General features: G+C 46.8%; 6 protein-coding genes across 7 annotated transcripts; 3 read left to right on the top strand and 3 right to left on the bottom strand.

The window, feature by feature from the left end:
- Nucleotides 1-434: 434 nt before the first annotated feature.
- Nucleotides 435-1374, bottom strand: DFL_004905 (uncharacterized protein; the record flags this gene model as incomplete). Its single annotated transcript, XM_067634080.1, has 3 exons — nt 435-570; nt 661-1275; nt 1337-1374. The coding sequence occupies 3 exons, from the start codon at nt 1372-1374 to the stop codon at nt 435-437; spliced, it is 789 nt and encodes a 262-aa protein (XP_067492184.1).
- Nucleotides 1375-1935: 561 nt separating this feature from the next.
- Nucleotides 1936-8784, bottom strand: DFL_004904 (uncharacterized protein; the record flags this gene model as incomplete). Of its 2 annotated transcripts, none has more annotated exons than XM_067634078.1 (12): nt 1936-2199; nt 2268-2405; nt 2469-3395; nt 3454-3831; nt 3888-4524; nt 4576-4604; nt 4664-5422; nt 5477-5776; nt 5839-5874; nt 5927-7058; nt 7122-8015; nt 8084-8784. In XM_067634078.1, the coding sequence occupies 12 exons, from the start codon at nt 8782-8784 to the stop codon at nt 1936-1938; spliced, it is 6195 nt and encodes a 2064-aa protein (XP_067492182.1). The 2 variants fall into 2 exon arrangements, with proteins under 2 accessions (XP_067492182.1, XP_067492183.1); XM_067634079.1 differs by having other exon boundaries at nt 3888-4509.
- A 13-nt stretch (nt 8785-8797) lies between these two features.
- Nucleotides 8798-11251, top strand: DFL_004903 (uncharacterized protein; the record flags this gene model as incomplete). The annotated part of the gene is made up of 7 exons (XM_067634077.1): nt 8798-9037; nt 9116-9178; nt 9553-9760; nt 9870-9932; nt 10009-10662; nt 10726-10797; nt 10866-11251. The coding sequence occupies 7 exons, from the start codon at nt 8798-8800 to the stop codon at nt 11249-11251; spliced, it is 1686 nt and encodes a 561-aa protein (XP_067492181.1).
- A 69-nt stretch (nt 11252-11320) lies between these two features.
- Nucleotides 11321-12212, bottom strand: DFL_004902 (uncharacterized protein; the record flags this gene model as incomplete). The annotated part of the gene is made up of 2 exons (XM_067634076.1): nt 11321-12014; nt 12088-12212. 2 exons carry the CDS (start codon nt 12210-12212, stop codon nt 11321-11323), a joined length of 819 nt encoding a protein of 272 aa, XP_067492180.1.
- A 771-nt stretch (nt 12213-12983) lies between these two features.
- Nucleotides 12984-13546, top strand: DFL_004901 (uncharacterized protein; the record flags this gene model as incomplete). The annotated part of the gene is made up of 2 exons (XM_067634075.1): nt 12984-13068; nt 13134-13546. 2 exons carry the CDS (start codon nt 12984-12986, stop codon nt 13544-13546), a joined length of 498 nt encoding a protein of 165 aa, XP_067492179.1.
- Nucleotides 13547-17745: 4199 nt separating this feature from the next.
- On the top strand, nt 17746-18546 carry DFL_004900 (uncharacterized protein; the record flags this gene model as incomplete). Its single annotated transcript, XM_067634074.1, has 1 exon — nt 17746-18546. The coding sequence occupies one exon, from the start codon at nt 17746-17748 to the stop codon at nt 18544-18546; it is 801 nt and encodes a 266-aa protein (XP_067492178.1).
- Nucleotides 18547-19394: the final 848 nt, after the last annotated feature.

The following is a 19394-nucleotide window of genomic DNA, read 5'->3' as shown; positions in this document are numbered from 1 at the left end:
ACCGATCTCGACTCCTTGTTTCTTTGCTTTTTATGGTCTTCTGCTTTCATGTTCTATGGTGTGAATAGTCTATGTTATGGTTTGAAGAAGCAGTGTGTGGTTTCTCACTGATTGACCGAAGCACATGCACTGTACTTTTCTGTATTTTTAGACCCCAGCTGTTTATGTTTCCCGACGATCCGCTGCTCGAGTATTAGAATATTGCTAATTGAAAAAAAAATCATAAATTTAAGAAGAAGAGGATACATGGAGAAGTCGTAGGAACGACAGATATCCAAATGCCCGCTCCCTGCATGCTAAAAGTAATAATAGTTATAATACAATCTCTAGAAAGAAACACCATCCTAAAAGCTGGTGGCGAACAAGCAAGTCTATACCAACCGATTCAAAAGGCAGTCGCTTCAATATTATCGAAACGGGAAAGAATATTCTTTTTAAAGCCTAGCAGGCATGCGGCTACCACCATCAAGTCGAATGACTTCACCGTTGAGGATGCTGCTTTCAATGCAAGCGACAGCCACTTGTGCAAATTCATGCGGCTTACCAGGGCGCTTGGGGAATTCCATGGATCTATAGCACGCACAGCACGTCCAACATTAGCCTCATCTCCACAACGATAATAGAAATAAATTGAGTATAAAAGAGGGACATCTAACGTACCGCATCAAACTCTCCTTAACCTTAGCTGGCATCCTCTCGGTCATCGGACTATCGAACATCGACGGCGCAAGCGTCATAACTCTAACTCCGTACCGGCTCAGATCTCTCGCCATCGGCAGCGTCATGCTGACAATAGCACCTTTACTAGCCGAATACGCGACCTGTCCGCTCTGTCCTTCATATGCAGCTGCAGAGGCAACCATGATGATAACTCCTCTCTCACCATCCGGTCCTTCCGGCTCGACCTTTGTAAGGTACTCGAGTCCATTACGAACCAAATCAACGGTCCCAACAACATTGATATCGTTCACGAACTTAAACCCATCAAGATCTAGAGGACCCTGACGTCCGTAGATCAAAGCCGGATTGGCGACACCGGCGGCAGCAATGATACCGCCTAATGGAGCTTTCGATGAAACGGCCCATTCAGCAGCGGATTTTACACTCGAGGCGACTTGTTCGGTGTCTGTGACGTCCGTTGAAAAGAATTTGACTTTGGAGGAGGAAGTCGAGGAGATTACCTCTTTGGCGAGGGATTCGTTGAGATCGAGGATTGCGACGTTGCCGCCTTTGGCGACGATGTCGAGGGTGGTGGCCCGGCCCAGGCCGGATGCTCTGGATGTTGGTTAGCTTTTTTGCTTCTTTTGATCGAGATGGAAAATGGGGTTTTCTTTACCCGCCGGAGATGATGAAAGTGCGGTTTTCGATCTTCATTGTTTCGGTAATTATTAAACTTGGCGAGCGATTAGGAGGAGTTGAAGGTCGTGGAAAAAGATGTCACGGAAGGTTGAGGGTTACGTTGAGATTGGGTTTGGTCCGTTGCTTACGCACTTGAAGAATACATGCGCGGTAGTGATGCAATGGAGTGCGCCGTTGCAACCGAGGTAAACCAGAATCTGGGGAACCTGGCACCGGGCATGTGCAGGGGAATCGTTGAAGCTAGCCGGACCTAGTTATAAAAACCACATGATATTACAATTGGATGCTACGTACTATATTACTTGAATTCATGATCTCTGGTTACCAGACGCCATTGATTCGTGCTAGATTTTAGGATATTAAAGTATTTGAAAACACGAAAGGCTTCTGCTGCTGCTGCTGAAGTGCTCTGAGGAAAGAATAATGTTCATTAAAAAAAGAAAAGAAAAAGAAGGATGGATTGAAAAACAAGACGGCATAGGTCCACCAAAAACTCCGTACGCTCCTTCCTCTATTTTAGAGGTTTTGTAAGAGAGCCCGTTTAAACGTTAGTTTCGGAATGTGTGTGTATTATATTCAAAAACCAAGTAGAATATCTTCGTGGATCAGTGGTGGAGGTGATGGTACTGCGGGGGACTTCTTCTCAACAGCACGGAAAGGCGCTGAGATAATACCTATCGCGTGGCAGTAGAGTCCGAAGTTCCCATGCATACCAATGATCTCGTGTCCCTCTGGGCACATTATTGTTTCGTAGATTAGCTGGGGTGGACACTTATTCCGGTATGTCGATTCTCTGGCAGGTGGTGTCAGGGGTAGAATTTCACCGTTTTCGAGAATAAGCTATTGGGGGTCCTTGTTAGTCTAATGGAACCACACTTGGGGTGAAAAGTTGACATGGGTTTCCATACCTCCAAGGTGACTATTTGAGGCTCGCCACCTTTATTACGCCTGGCTTTGATGGGCCAGTCTGCAAGCTTAACATCTCTTGGCGGGGTTCCTGGAGTGGATGCCGGTATTCTCTGGAAGATATCGGGTACCATACCAACCTATAGGTCCTGATTAGCCTTGTCTACCTTTTTTGACAGTGTATTTTTCTTGTGAATTTTTACCTTCAAACCAAGTATCTTTCGCTCCCTTAGTTTGAGGGGGTTCTTGGTTGTGCTGCAGAGAGTTGTCATAAACCCAGTAGTTCCTAACCTCACAACTTCCTGGTTTCGCATATGGCGACCGGCTCGCTTGTCAACCTTGATAAATTGCGTGAATTCAATTCCATGGATATGGATGAGGCGGGTCGGGAAGCTGTAGTACACGTTGATGTCCATCAATTGAGGCTTGTTAAAAGATGCCCACAGTCGCACTGAACCAATTTGAGCGCCTACTTTCTTCGAAAGCACAGCATCGCCCGGGAGTTTATCTGTCGGATACGACCCCAACCATGGCAATGGCGGCATAAACGGTCTTCCGTTGAAAGACTTGATTTCAGCTGATGGATCATCCGCATCGGTGTAAAGGTCAAGAACTGGTTGAACGGAGGTTTGTGGAGGGGGGAAAGAAAGCTCTGAATAGTCGACCATAGCTAGTAGAGCATCCGGGTCCGGTGCAGCGACAACCAGCATTCCCAACTTAAAATCCAGATCAACCTCCTGGAGCCAAAGTCCTGCGAAATCATACCCTAGTGGCGGGCGGATGTCAACGAATCCATTTTCATCCCATTTGAAAGTTCCCTGAACGACATTGATTTCCAGTGCAGTGGCGGTTTGAACTCGAAGATTGTTTTGATGGGTGTCGTAGGCATCTTCAAGAGGATGCCGATTTGAAGTTTGATAGTTGTTATAATCGGAGCTTTCGTCTGTGGAGTAACTATAATCTCTCTCCGCAGGTCTAACTTCGTCTTCGAATATATGCCGCCATGACTTCAGGTCCCTGACGTTTTCGTTAAGAGGCGGTAGACCAAAGCCAGCAACCTCAATACCGAATAGAGGAGTCGATCTGGTGAGAACGTCTCCGGTTTCCGGGTCCACCCGGGCAGTACAGAACTGATGTATAGTTAGTCCATATGTCTAGGTTATAGTCATGGAAAGGAATTGAACTTACGTGGAAGGAAAAGTTAGTACCCGGGCGGTATCGCAATGCGAAAATTCTCTCCCCTTCTTCCATGTGAAAATCTGCGCTCGCGCCTATGCACTTCCCGAATGACCTTGTTTCGCCAGATTTGTATATGAAACTCAAGCCTCTAAACTGGTGGTCAAAGAATCCTCTGATGATCTTGATTTGGTCGGGGCCAAAGTCTTGGCTATCCGCAGGGTCCGCGAACACTCGTATAACTGATAGTGGTCGATTCAAGACGCTCCAGCCGAATGGGATGTAGCGAAGCTTTGGATCAGGCTTCTCTGGAAGGATATCTTCCTCCTGTTGGCGCCAAATAGGAGAGATCCAATCCGACATATAGTCGTACGTCATTCGGAGGCCAACCTAATATTAATTAGCCCAACCTTTTCGATCCAAATTCTTTCCCTGTTTAGACTTACGAGTTTCTTTTCCCCTGAGGATTCGAAAAAGTGGCAAGTACCACCTCTCTCGCCTCCGAATATCTTACTGGTCCTCCCTTTGTCGGTCCGAAGTCTTAAGGCAACTATTACGTCTGCTCCACGGTGTCCGAATTCGTTCACATGTGACTTACTAACCCGGGTCTTATCAGCGCACCAGACCCAGATACCATTGATCCGTTCGCCTTTCTCAAGATCGAAAGAGCCAGCCGCGCTTTCTTCCCTTAGTTCTCCGAGGATCCGCGCTGCTCGTGGGCGGAAGCCCCCACAACCGTCTTCTACAAGGTCATCGCTGTGATATTCAAAAATAAGGCCAAGGCCATTAGCAGTGGGTTTTGAATACCCAGCAAAGAATGGCAGTGTAGGCCGGCAAAACACTCTGATTTTCGCAATCGGGTCGTCAAAGCTGACTTTATTGATAAAATCTTTGATGATATCATCGTCACCGTGTCTTTTCCAATACCTAGCCTTGTCGAGTTGGGAAAAGCAAGCTACAGGGCCTCCCGATTCAAGTTGATCGGGTGGCCTTAGCTGGCTTATATCTCGTGCATCGAGGACATTTCGCTCTTCTTCAGACGGTGTTTGAGTTACGATTCCGAATGCTCTACGTCTCCGATTGCTGCATCAGTAAGATTAGTTTGGTCGGCCTAAGGGATATGAAAATACATACTTTAGTCCCTCACCCAAGTACGGCTTACCCTATACCAAAATCAGATTAGAAGAGGCAAAGAAGTAAACACAGGGATAAGATATCTTACGTCAGTACACCCAAAGAAACCAGTTATCAAAGATTTCGAATCAGTGTCGAAAAACTCATAGACGGTTGATGATGCATGCGTATCATCAAGATCCGGCTGCGTTTCTTCAGATCTACTAGAGGACACCGTCGGAAGACCGAGACCGAAGGGGTCATCCCAAATACCGGGGGATGTTACACGTGGTGCGATATCGTTTAGGAACGCCTCAAAGGAATTTTCCCTGGCTTGGTTGCTCGGGGTCGCCCCTGATATACTGCTTACCTCGCCTTCATCTTTTGTGCTATCATCTTTTGTGGCGACGTCGCTCTTCACTCCTTCGTTAACTTCGTTTGTGACGGAAGATTTGTTGCTCTTTGAGTCATCTTTGCTCCCCAATGGTGGAGCGAGGCTTGAAGAATCGTTCGCCTTCATCTTTTTAATTCGTACTATCCCTCGAAGCCGCCTGGATGCAGAGGGTATGGCAGTAGGCTGGGCTGCCATCGGGGGTATCAGCACTGGCAAAGCACCACCGGGGGGCTGTGGGCCGTTGGAGATCACATGAGTAGGAGGAGGCAGTGGAATAGATTGCCCGCCAGGGCTTGGAAGCCAGTAAGGCAAGGGAGCGGGGCCTGCGCTATCATCACCGCCGGGTGGAGGGGGGTTACCCCCTCCAGAGGGATATACTCTAGGTACCCTTCTCAATCTACGACGGGACCTGCGCCTAGTGGTTGGAGGCAGGCAAGCTGGAAACTCAATCTTTCGTCCAAAGTTTGTAATGAACTACAATTTCCGTTAGTAATATCTGAAATTTTTTAAATGTGAAAGCTTCCTTACCATGACACCAAGGTAGCTCCGCTCGCTAAGACAGAGATGGTTCGTCCCAACACGCACGATCCGCTCGCCGCCTTTGCCATCTATCGTTGCTGCGCAGCTGAGGTAGTGTAGATCTACGCCCCCGCGTCTAACTTCGACATACCGCTCGAGGGGCGGCATGCCTTCCCCACGAAGTTTGCACTCCTTCACATCCACTTCGTCCATTTCGTAGGTGAACTCAAATCCGGAAACACCTCGTGCGGCACCATTCGTATGGCTAGCATAAAATGCTTTAACACACAGCAATCGTCGTAAATATTTCTAGCTCCAAACGTCAGCAGCAGATTTTAACATTTGAATGTCTGAAATTGGCAGATATATACCCCGCCTGGCCCTCCAAAATCGAAATATTCCATGACCTAAATGCATGTTAGTGTCAAGCGAGATCATGATACTGGAAGTTATTCTCACCGTCAACTCATCCCGGTTTCTCGGAACCCTCAATGGCGGGGTGTTCGGCGGGGGGCCAAAGTTTGGCCCATTCCAGTATGCATGTGCTTCAGGGGGAATTGGCAAGCCCGCAGCCAGGAGGGCATCTTGCAGGTAAGTTTTTGGGAACGCAAATGAAAGGTTCCTGGCAGATACAGTCACATTTGTGGTATTGTCCTCCCAATAGTGAGGTAGCGGGAAGTAAGGCCGCCAGCAATATCGGTCGACAAGGCTGGGAACTCCGTCAATATGTTCGCCTGGCTCGAGGACATTGTCGGCTGCGCAGAGAGGAAGCGGTTCACAGTTGACTTCCTCGCCGTCAATTACAATTTTCCCGCAGTCAGATGGCTCGTCAAAAATAGTAGCTTTTCCCTTGCCTTTGCTTCGTTTTGAGGTTGTCTCGTCATTTCTATATTCAATTAATGCAATTGATGTGAATCGAAGAGTACCTAAGCCGACTGTGATCCCACCAATTGTCCATTTTGTTGGTGAAACTGTAAGTTTGCCCTCAGCTGCTGGGTAGGAAAAATCAGAGTAGTAGTCATGGACGGGGCCGATGACTTTGAAACCTTGAGCTCGACGTTTAGCAAGTGCCGTAGTTTGTTCTCCGTGTTCATGTTCATGCCACATGCTCCAGCCCAATTTTGATTCTGTCATCGAAGTCGAACTCCCGATCCAACGAGCTTCTTTCCATGGTGGGTAGGTGAGTGGCTTTAACCTAACTATCCCCGATTCTGTTACACCGACCATGAATCCAACCCAGATGGAGTTTTCTGGCAGTGAAACAACGACTTCATCAGGCATGATATAGCCAACTTCACCAAGCAGCACCGTCGGCGTTTCCGCCTCAGGTATTTCTTCGTCCCATAGCGTGGGCAGTCGGCCCCAGAATCTAAGACCGCAAATGTGTTTTCGATAATCAACTACAGCTTCCTGTGATTTATCATCTGCTTTCCCAATAAAACTGAAGCCAATCCTCGTAACAGTCGCATTCGGATCCCATGTGCACTTTCGAGCACAATTCTCAATGCAAGACAAAGCAGAATGGATGAGCTGCCTTTGGTCGGGAGGCTGTTCTTCCAAGTCTCTTGTTCCTCGTTTCACATTTGGGCCTCTTGCCAAATCGATCTAGGTTAGCAAATGATCTATGTATTTTGGGGCTGTGGGGTCAACTCACGCAGAAATAGTCTTTCGGATGCGGACTCGTGATCTCCCTCTCAGCGGCAGCAGTCTAACTTGCTGCGTCGATAAACCAATCGTGTTGGGGATGATCGTTGAAGCAAATATACCACCCTGTTCACCTAAATAATAATGTATCCCCTGTCTACTGTGTGGTAGGTTAGTTTTGTCAGCTATGACAGCTGTAAAATCGTCAAGAAGTGGGCTCAAAGATGGGTATTTGTCAAGCTCCCCACCGAGAAATGAAAGAATTCCAGTATACACATCTCCTCTCAACGGTGTATCAACAAGAAGTGTAATACGATCTATCAGGGGTTTCAATATCACATGTATACGGAGCCTATTGGCTAGGCCAGGTGATGCCGGATACCAAGGGCATATCCGGTTTCGATAGAACCGACGTAAATGCCGAGATCTATCAAAACGGAGCCGTTTTTTGCCATCTTTGCTCTCGAATCGTTCCTCATCTGAGTCTTCCTTAGCTGCCGGAGACACTATGAGTTCTTTTATCGAGATGTAAAGACGTCCCCAATCGATTTTCCCTTCAGTGGACCGGGCCGTCGCACTCTCATATACGAAGTGCATCTCATGAGGATCCTTAAATCTCGACCTGAAGAACGAGTTCGTCAAAGGAGATTCTGCGATCGACCTCACAGCGAGCCGAAGGTTGATGACATCTTTACTTCTTAGCTGGCAAAGCACTATATCCAGTATTTCGTTTGGGAGTTTGCTGAACAGATCTCTCGGGCCTTGGCCTTGAGAAAACTGATGCTGAAGAGAATGACTTGAAGCAGATATCAAGGGGGGGTCGTCAAGAATTGCTTGCAATTTTGGAATCTTTAGTGGATCTGCGGCAATGTATGGCAGCATTCCACGACCTCCAAACGCCTTGCTTATTGACATTATGGATATTAGCAAACTTGACTTCGTAAGACAGGTGAGGGCATCATATGAACTTACCCATCCAATAGTGTTCTTGTGCTCGACCAGCTGCTATGGTCGATAAAAGAAGGGAAAGTACCATCGCTGATGGACTGACGGAAGGGTGAAGCCCCATCGTCCCAACCTGAGATATCACCATTTCCAAATCCCTTGCGAACCAGACTCAGTATCTCCCACAGCCTATCTCTCACTTCCGGCTTGACGTAGTATGCTCTGCGGCCCTCGCTTCCATCCTTGAAACGGTCCGGTAGAAGAGTTCTGAATATTTCGAAGCATTTCGCATGGAAGACGAAGCCACGGCCTGATGTGTTATCGAAGGAAACGTAAGATGTGAATATACTAAACGTATCATCGGGACGGGCTTGAAAATCCGGATCGGAATGCACAGCAGTCGGGTCGGTCGGAGCTGTTAAAGCTCTCGCATTGGCGCTCCGCGGGCCGAATAAGCCAATTCCTGTGAAGAATGGAGAGACGGCACTGTCCTCCCCCAAATCGGATGTTGGTGATATGTCGTTGTGTGTACCACGCGAGTCTCGCAGAGCTCTAAACTCAAATGCCCAAGCAAGGTCATCAACAGAGACGTATTCTCCCGGATATCCACCATCCCATCTAGCGTCTGGATACGGTTCCTTCGGATGGGCTCTAGTTCGGTACGCTGCTAAGACAATGCCGCAGAAACAACAATGCGATTCGAAATTATGGTATTCGCCGGTCGCCATCTTCGCGCACGCGATGGAATATCACCACCAGCGCTGCAGGCGAGACTTTGTCGAAGTTCTAGGAAAGTATGATATCCGGCACCGAAGTTATCGTAGGAGCATTTGTATTTCCAAAGGTTTCGAGGAGAAAGGGATCCAATATCAGGCTCAGAACAGGCCGGCTGAGCCGGTTGGATTGCCGCTTTCGTTGGGTAAGATGAGGATTACCAGCGGCTCTAGGACCCAGCAAAGGCACGTCCAGTTGCGGTATTGGGTTTGTATTTGTAGAGTGTTGGATTTGGAATCAAAGTTATCCGGACAAGACCAAAATGACGGATTAATCGATCCTTAGCAGTTCGCGACCGGCTACTGTCGGGATAGGCCAAGTTTGGAGGTTTCTGTTGGATCTAAATTTGTATGTTGGATGTCGGTTGGAAGGTGTCGAAGCTGGCCGTGTAGAGTCCATGTATTGTTGACCAGCCTCGTTCATATTTCACGCGAACCGAGATGGGCTAACATCCAAGGAGAAGCATAAGCATAAGGCTGAGCTGCATCGCATCCATTATATCGATCCAGCCAGCATCATAACAGACGCTAACTGTTACTTCCTGCCTTATATCAGCTATTCCCGGCATCAGTCCTGTTAAGGTCGGTCTTATCGATAATATTGCCGCATCTTACATAGTTTACATACATATAAATGCCGTGGCGGACCGCGAATTCATACCGGTGGTCCGCATAACGTGCTACAGCATATCCGCGATTCGATAGGTGGATATTACTAGCTAGTCTCTTTCGACCCCGGCTGCCTCTGCTCAGGAACAAAACGAATTGGCCTGCTTGGTCAGGACTGAAACTAGAACTGGAACCGGTGGTGCAAACTACAAGCATTCGACCAGGTTGAGGTTCGGGGAGTTGGGGAAGGGCTGGTCTTATACGCATACTTCCTTACCTATTACATATCATAACTGCCAGCTAACGGGGTGGAATAGCTGCAGTACGTCCAAACACCATCATCATCTGCTGCAGCATCATTATTTTCAACCAACTCTTTTTTTTTTTTTTAATCACCATCGACTTGCTAATAATCTGGATCTTGCCAATAGTGGCTCTCTTTGGTTTTCCATTCTTTCCAGTTCCCGAAAAATCCAAAGTCGACGCGAATCATGGTCAGATACCACCACCCTCTCAACAGGCGTCGTTACGCTAGGAACGCTTATCTTAACTCCCCTCACGATCCCTTAGGGTTCGGAGCAACTTTGGTCTCCCCGGCTCTTGCAAAGCCCGAAGACTACATCAATCATGCTGCTGTTTCGCAGTGGCTCGTCAGTAAACGTCAGAGCTACCGCTCAAACCTTCAGAATGGATACGAGCTGTGGGCCGTGAACTGCGTCACTGAGTACTTTACACCCCCGCGCATGTCACCTGTGCCGGGAGATGAGGATTACGACGAAGAAGATCATAAAGATTCGAACGAAGAGCCCATCGACGACAACGACCGAAAGACGGTTAGTGTCCTCTTCTCCAGGGGTGCTCACAAGCGATTCTATCGTCGTAATGGCGGGATATATTCAGAACTTCGCCAAAGAGGTGCTGCCGATTTCTATTCTTCGAGAGACCATAGAGATAATCGTATCAACGTTACAGTCATGTCTCTTGATCGAAGTGGGAAGAACGCGATGCTGGTCCAGAAGTACTCAAAATCGCGTGCCGGCATGGTCGACATTGCCGTTATGGTAGACATCCCAGGACCAGGGAGCGAGACATGGGCTAAAGAAGGCGGTGGCGGGTGGTGGGGCACCGCAAGAGAAACAGAAAAGTTACTAGCTGTAACCTGCCGACTTCGAATGCAAAGTTCGCCTAACGGACTGGGTGTGCTTTTTGGTCTTGTCACTGGAGGTAAATACAACATAACCCGTCCGAGCTCTTTTGTTTTGTTTTTTAACTAGAGAAACTAAACAGGAACCCGGGTGCGATTCTTTAAATGGACCGACGATAAGAAAGAGCCTGTTGAAGGAAGGTTCGAAGATTTAGGTTAGTGGACGCAGCACTCAACAAAATGATACTATACAATTTTTTCTAACAGAGTCTTGGTACAATAGCTGTTCTTCTCGGGCTAACAGATGACGAAGAGGACTACGACTCCTTCTCCGATGATGAAGATGAAGAGATGAAAAATGGGTGTGGAGACGACCTAGCCAATGGTTCCGAGCCCGACTCAACAACAATCAAAGGGAAGGGCAAGGGGAAAGCCAAGGCTGAAGACTTTGAGCCAACTCAAGAGGACGATGGGCTTCTACAGTCGTCTTTTAACGCTGAAGACCCTCCACCACATCATACCTCACAACTATTTGTGCCAGATCCCAAAGATCTTTTCGACATACGACTACCGCCTGAGACATCGCGAGGTGGCTACTACGACATGCTCTGGCAAGGTGACAAGTGCAGTGCAATGTTCCATCATATTGGAGGCTGGAAGGTGGATTGAACCATGGCCCTTTTTGTTACCATTCTTCGATCTTTAGCGATTTTGTATACATGGAGGACCCATTTAATATTAAGGCCAAACTTCTACTTCCCTCCAACTATCAGCTACCTTGCCAAAGTTCTCCAGCTTTTCATTCTTCTCAGCGTCGCTCCCGACTGGTACCCAAATCGTCTTGGTCCGCCCTTCCAAATCCAGGTACTCAACTCGCGTAGGTTCGATAACCGCGACCCGAAAATGTGACAGCGCTACCTCTTCATCCAATTGGTCATCCCCAATCGGACATTTGGGCATCAAACCACCATCACCAAGTTCCTTAGGTGCGCCGGGTAAGGGGTTCCTGAAAGAACCCCGGAGCACAGGCGATAAGTTTCCAAAATGTGCCTTATATTCTTTCGCAAAGTCGAAGCCACTACCATCACCCCCGCCTTCTCTTGACAATTTTTCTATCAGCCATTTTTTCGTCTGCTTAACCCCCCTATCCTCGGTTTCCAAATCTCTCGGTAACACAAAACATCTCCCACGTATTCTCCATTGTTTGCCAATCATCGGATTCTCATCAGATGGTATCCAAAAGCAGGCCTCCACATTATTAGTAACCGTGGGTAAAGAAGAAGATGCGACACCCTCGACCCCACCGAGATCTCTAAATTTCTCCATTCTTTTGTCTGTTGTGAACGCTATCAGGTCTGACCGGAACCCTGTGTTACCCGACACAGGATTATACTTGTTGACCGGGAGTTCGGCGTAAAAGCCCCGAAAGACGCTGTAGGAGCGGAAATGGTTCCATCAGCTTTGTGGGGTCATAAATACCCTCGATGTGAGGGGAATAAACCTACAGAGTTCTGACATGGGGGGCCGTTAAGCCTCCCACCTGTGAAGCTGTCGCAAGGGAAAAAGTCGGGCATGCTAATGTTTGAATGTGAGCATCGAGTGCTTGCTTCCAGGGAGCAATCGATGCCATCGTGTGATCGTATTGAGACAACCCTTAGAATTATTTGATCCGGATTTAGTTTTGCTATCGATATATCAGGATCATGAGGGTGTGGTATCTTAGCTTGGTTAAGAGACATGCGTGCAAAAGCGCGGTTCGGTAACGTTGGCAACCAAGCTTGCGGCAACAACACAGTTTCGCGTGGTATATTTGGTACCAATTGCGATTTGGAGACCTCCAGCCTCGAATCCAAGACCCACTCCTTCGTTACACAGTTTACAATTGCGATGCAAGCCTTCGAATTCCCGGCTCTTAGAAAGCATTAGTTGGTCAGAAACCTGGATCCTAGACCCAGATAGACATTGCGTTATCACTTGATGCGCATTTCGACCATATTTCAACCGGTAAGCAGTGAAACATTGGACGCCCTCATGCATTGTCGGCGAGGCTTCCGATATTCGGCAAGCCTAAGGAATATAGACGACGAGACATACATGCAGATACGATGTAATATTAGGGAGGAGATATATGTCTTATAGCCGAGAAGGGAGTCCACCCATCTAAAGGCGCGGGTCTGGACTCTCGCCCACCGTCGATATAGCTCCAACAATCTGTTCTACACATGAACTCAGAACCATGGCGTTATCTTCTCCAACCTACCGGCAGACATCTTCACCTTCGATACATTTCGCCAGTATTGGCATTTTGCTCATTTATTTCTCTCCTGAGGATCGTATGCCCCTTTCAATCTAATTAGATCATTGGTATATATATTCACCCTTTCAGCAGTAATACCATACGATGGATCTCATGCTTTATTCTCACATCATTATATGCCCTCTGGTTATCGTGTTATACCATACGTGCACTATACGAGCTGATGATGGTAAGAAGATTTAATACTCCGCTACCTAGTTAGGATACAACTCGAACGCTAACAAGAAGATACAGGTGATGAGCTTAGCAATAACCTTTTCAGCAACCTTGCCCACTCCTTGCACTGTTTGGCGAACAACTCGCAAAGTAGTACCTCAGCCAATCATTGTCATGGCTTGACTGTATCATTTTTGCTATGGCCCCACTTGGAATCACCGCAGCCATATACCATAGTATTGGCCATACAAGTTGCCGGGCCAACTTGGCTAAGAGCCGTCATAGAAGCCAAAGGCGATGCCGAACTTGAACTCATGTCCAGTACATCCACAGACGTGTGCGAGCTCTGGAATGGGAAACCAGTTGTTCGAGCGATTGGCTCGCCGCATATCACTGAAGTATTTTGGCTAGAGAATGTGGATCCCAACTCTCCTGATCTAAAGGCAATATCCCAACGAACAAGAGCCCTACCATTTTTATTGAAAAATTAGTTTACGACGTCCTTCTCAGCCAAAGCACTCCCTTCTACCCCAGAAGATAAACAAGAACCAGGATCAAAGGAGTCAATGGGTATTATCTTCAGTGCCCAAGAGGCTCAGAATCACGGGTTTCTCCGTCGGTCTCGGCGTTCAAGCACTGAAAATGCAATGAATCGGACCAATGAAGACACCGAATCAACAAATTCTTCAGACTCTTCTAAAGGGAGATCATTTCCTTAAATATCCTCGGTGACCCGACTTCTAAACTTGAATTAACACTCGTGGCATGCACAAGAACCATTTTGCAATTCGGTGTGATTGCATTTCAAATCACAATAACGTACCTCTTTCCATTCAATAGAGGGTTTACGAAGGGAGGGACCCACCACCAGGCTATGCATGTCCCCTGAATGTTGCATGAACGTTACTTGTCATAATCGGAATGTTTATATGCGCCATAGTTGTATAATTAAAATCGAAGGAATACATACGGTATTCCGACGAGAAAAAGGTTGGTTCTGAAGGCTACTGGTTGAGGTTGGCCTGGCTTCAACGTAGTCAGAGAGTTATGGACCAGATTGTCTTTGCCCCCAAGAAATGAGACGAAAAGTGGTCTACTCCGATTTTAACAACGACTTCCATTATCAACACTCTTGGACAGTTATTGGAACTCTCATCAGTATCGTGGGGTTCGTCCTCCAATTTACCGGGCTGAGAGGGATGAACTACTCGGCCAGCCTGGTTCAACTAGGGGCCATAGGAGTCGCCACACTATTGCGAGCTATGATCCGAAGATACCTTAATGATAAACCAGAAACTCAAGGAATCAAGAATGGGTATGAGCGTGAGTGGATGGCGAGGGAACTAACCGGTTGTTCGTATTGGAGCGTCAAAATTTTAATAAATATTTCGAACAGTTCGGAAGAAAAATAAGACCTCAGAACCTTCAAGGCGAGATGTAAGCTTCAGGAAATTTCTAACTGGCCACCAGAAAACATATCTATCAAGAAACATGCAGATTTTCTTGTTCGTGCGATCCAAGACGTCGCTCGGTACCTTCACCGCTCGGATATCAAACTAAAAACCGAAACTCAAAACGAATTGTCATTCGAATTCACACTTCCCATTGCCTATTCCTCCGCTAGCTCGGCCCCGAATACTCAACAGTCGGCGCCATCAAGATTAAGATAGAAATCAAAACCTCGGATTCAGGCAGGACTTGTGCAAATTGGAAAATGGATCGACGGGCAATCGAAGCAGTCCTCGCATTGTGGGCTTATAACGAGGAAGAAAACGAATCACGGAACGGGCTTGATGGTGGAAACTTGATCCTTCTTGATCCCAGCTCCGAGTTCAGCATACTTGACTACGAAATGTTTATCAGCCACGAGACACCATGCCTTAGGCTGAAAAATGGTCTACACGACCTCACAAAACCAGAATTCCGTATTTCCTGAAACCGAGTTTTTGGTTACGTTGGAACTGATGAAACGAAGGAGCACCTGGCCTTTAAAACTTCTATGGATGTTTTCAGTTTTCGTACAAGACACATTTTGACCTGTTTCTTCGGCCAGTTATTTCACAATATAGGAATTTAAAGGACAGAAGACATGGTATCGCAGAGCAGCTTCAGCTAGTATGTCTGGCATCCCAGCGCCAATCCCGGATCCTATAATACAAATGGGGGACAGTCACTTGGACGGAATAATTGACATCTTACACAATAGCGGTATCGACGGAGCTCGCCAGGAGCTTCTCACAGTATTAGTCCCTACCGTACAGAAGAATGGAAATCTTTTACGGATATTCGACGCATTTTCACAAGTAATCCAGGACGCAAAATTAGCCGAATCAGCAAACTCTCAACCTCAGTGTCTATGGAAGAAGTTTTCCGTATTTTCACCCATGCTGTTAGGAAGTTTCGAAAGAGTAATCATTGGTTCTATGTTGGTGATGCTCTTTTCGGGCTCCTTCAGGCTTGTCGCGCTATCTTTGGCGATAAGCATAAGTGGACAAAGTCAGCATATCCGTTGGTTTCCCAAATCTGCCGTTCTATCGAAGCCCAGATATATTATGAGATAGAGCTCTGAGATGGTGGCCACAAGTTCGCCCTGAGACGACAGCTATAGAGCTTCTGTTAAATGAGAAGCCTGTATTAACAGAGAGCCCTACAACTACAACCTCTTCTCCTGCAAACGATCCCGCCACGGTAAACCAATTCCAAGGGTACCCTGAAATAATACTGAGGCTAGTATGGTCAGAGCACCCAAAGGATTCATTTAATGATATTAGCCGGGCACACCAGGAAAAAGATAAAGTTGGATTGGTATCACAAGCACTCAACGCTGCAGCTGATCGGGGACGCTTAAGAGTGGTAGCGTTATGCATTACAGAGCTCCTTGACACTTTCTCGAGATCCATCTTGCCAATCAAGAACTTGGAAAGTACCATAGTCAAGGCTGCTTCTTCCGCTGCTAAAAACTGAGATGTCGCAGTTATTGATCTAATGCTTTCGACATTAGACGGCGATAAAGTTAAAGCACTAAATGAGGTAGTAGCTACATCGGGACTCAGGTACCTATAGAGATTTTTTGAGACTAGTCTACAAATGGCTTGTGAGAATGGTGCTACTGAAATCGTACATTTACTTTTGAGCGGTGGACTCAATCCTGGACTTGACGGAGATTTTGATTATCTACCCCTCTACATAGCCGCTCGCGGTGGTTTTACCGACATTATCTCCCTTCTTTTCTTTTATGGTGTCCCACCGATGTGTGAAGGGCCTGAAGGATGATACACTTTCTTACACCACGCTGCTGAGCACGGTGCGAAAAAGACTATTGACTTCGTGGTCTCTCCAAAATTAGGCCTTGTATGGTTTTTGTTCACCCAAGATGGTCAGGAGCATTGCCCTCTAGAAATTGTTCTCATTAGCAGTCACGAGCCCTTTGCAATACATATTTTCGAGGCTATAGTTAAACATCGGCAGTGGTACCCCTGGGAGCCAGAATTGAATGCAGAGAGAAGCCACGGACAATCGCTTCTTCACCTTGCGTGTATGCATGACCTCCCAGAGCTAGCGAAAACCCTCCTTAACCATGGTTTTCGGCCTAATGCCGTTGATGAAGACAACCGTTCCACCTTCCAGATAGTAGCGTTGTCTAGAAGCTATAGAGTCGGCAAAGTGTTACTTGAGCACGACAAAGAACATGCAATTTCGCATGGTTACGATGTATCCCCAATGGTACTGGCAGCTTCGAATGGTTAGACGCAATATGTCGAACTACTGATCAAGAATGGTGCTGACATCGAATCTCGGGACCCAACAACTGGGTATACTCCTCTTTTGGCTGCAGCGAGCGATGGAAGAGCCAATACGATCAAACTACTTCTCGAAAGGGGTGCAAATATTCTCGCCAAAGACCCCGGAGGAAGAACATTCGGACAGTTAGTAATGATTTCAGGGGCTCCAGAGTGCCTAGATATCATTTTTGACAATCCAGTCTACCCCAATGCGAAGAAACTGCTTAGCCCAACACTCCCGATAACAGCTATAACCTCTAATACCCACTTTGGGAATATTGGGTGGATACTTAACCGACTTAGACAGATGGAAAAGCCTAAGCGACCTGCTACCAGCTGGGGAAAAGGGACAAAATTCATTTCGTATAATTACTAACCCACAGTTTTATGATTTCCAGGATACATGAGACAGAAAGGGCTTTGACAAACTTATACTTCAAGCCTTATGTTGACGAAGTAAATCCATTGCTTCCCGAGCCTCTAGTAGATTCAGCATGGGGCTTTAGCAAGAAGTCAGCAGAGCGTTTGGACTCCTATATCCGTCCCCTTCTCCGGTTACACAAGGACAAAAGGGCCGCCCCGCCGTTTTAGATATGAAGGGCCTTCCATATGACATTTTATGGGGGTAGGGCCAATATCGTTAAAATCCTTATGGACGCTGGAATCCACGCCAATGAGCCACCCCAAGAAGTCCATCTAACCCAATTATCTCTGCGTCTTCGCATTGCGGCTGTAACGCGGAAAAATTAACGATGGGAAGCATTTTTAAATGATGACTGCAATACAAAGCCCTGGGGAAATGATTTCGACCTTCTAGAGTGTTTGGATTTTTTTCCTTAACCCTGAGATGGAGGTTAACCACCCCGGAAGACCTGGAAAAAGAGCAGTCTCTCCTCCACTTTGCGATTATGTGTAAATCCCCAAAGGTCTTGGCTACACTCATGGCTTTCGGCGTGGATATCAAGCTCTCCGAAGAGGCTAAATGGCCAATCTTACATTTTGCATTTTCATATGAATCCGGAGACACAAGCTGGATACCTGTATTCCGCCAGTATGGAATCGATATTAACGCCGTAGTTACGGACAGGAAGACCGCCCTAGTCATTGAGATCGAAAATTTGAACACATCAACAGCAAATGCTCTGGTCGACAATGAAGCAAAATGGAGGCAGCAGGAGGAAACGCCAGAGCTCATAGCAGCTATCAAATTTGGTCGCCCTCCCTATTCGTTATTTTCACTTCTATGCAAACGACACAAAAGGCATATGCCCGAGGAAGAATACCGAACATATATCAATAGCCCCGGCCTTTACGGTTCTAGTCCCGTACATGTTGCTGCGAAGCAATATAGTAATGAGATATTGAAATTTCTTTGGTTGGAGGGAGCAAATATGAATGTTAAGGACAAGCAAGGCCGCAATGCTTTAAGCTACGCCCTTGAGAGTCGACTAACAATGGAGTTGCTCGTCAAGGTCTGCGGCATTGACCCGAATGAAGGACAAACCGACCAGGAGTATACTCCAGCCCACATAACTGTCCGTACCCTCTCCGACCCCACAATTATTGAAGAAGCCTTGCAGGTTCGATGGGGTTTAGGCGCAAACTTCAATATAAAAGATAAAGCGGGTAACACATCGCTTTCGATAGCCGATGCCCGAATGTCCCAATTCGATCCGTGGTACTGCGCAAGAATTCAACTTCACAAGTAGCCTGGGAAGAAAACTTAGAGCTGAGCGGGCGGCTGCGACAGGTGTTTGATAAATATCGATTGGACGACGGGGGCTATTCAATTAAAGAGCGCGACCGTTGTGTGTCGGTCAAACATTGTAATACCTGTAGATTGAAACACACCGTCCAAGGGGCTAACGAATTTAGGAGACTTGCCTTGCACCTCAATACCCTAAATAAAGTACTTAACAGGTACCTCAATCATTGGCAGTTGTCTTTATTTCCTCGCTATATAAGTACTTTTACCTACACAATGACGACAACACGAAAAATAGTGCTGATCTGTTGTATTTTGTTGCAGTGATTCAACATAGCTTTTTAACTAGGTTGGTCCATGGAGTTGCACGGCCTATTGGAAGCCTTGTAGAAGGAAAGGGCATGCATTATTCGACCTGTCGGCCAGCCCAGCCGGAGGAACCTATGACGTCCTTATGATCCGGGGTGCATGACATGGGATCTGACATAGCAAACAGTACTTAAGTATTATATTAACGACAAGCATGTGGATGATACACTGAAGTATATGTATACTAAAAGAAAGTTTAGCTGCATGGTGGGGTCTCACGACCACGTCCGATTTCTTGAGCAATATAACGTCGCAAGTTTTTTTTTTTTTTCCATTTCGTCTTTATTTTCATTTTCATTTATTTATTTCAAAAGGCAGGAAATATGGAACTGCAGGTTCCCCGCATTCCCCTTGAATGGATCCAACAGGGTAAGCCTCCGCTAATACAAGTAAGGGAAGGGCTGGGGGAGATTGTTGATAAATTTTCCTTGTTCAAGGAATCCATGAGTTGTGATGGAGGTTGTTCGTGCAAGACATATTAGG

The sequence above is a fragment of the Arthrobotrys flagrans genome, assembly GCF_004000055.1.
Source record: "Arthrobotrys flagrans strain CBS H-5679 chromosome Unknown unitig_0, whole genome shotgun sequence".
Taxonomy (NCBI): domain Eukaryota; kingdom Fungi; phylum Ascomycota; class Orbiliomycetes; order Orbiliales; family Orbiliaceae; genus Arthrobotrys; species Arthrobotrys flagrans.
The sequence above is the reverse complement of the archived record's forward strand: the minus strand, read 5'-3'. Positions and strand labels throughout refer to the sequence as shown.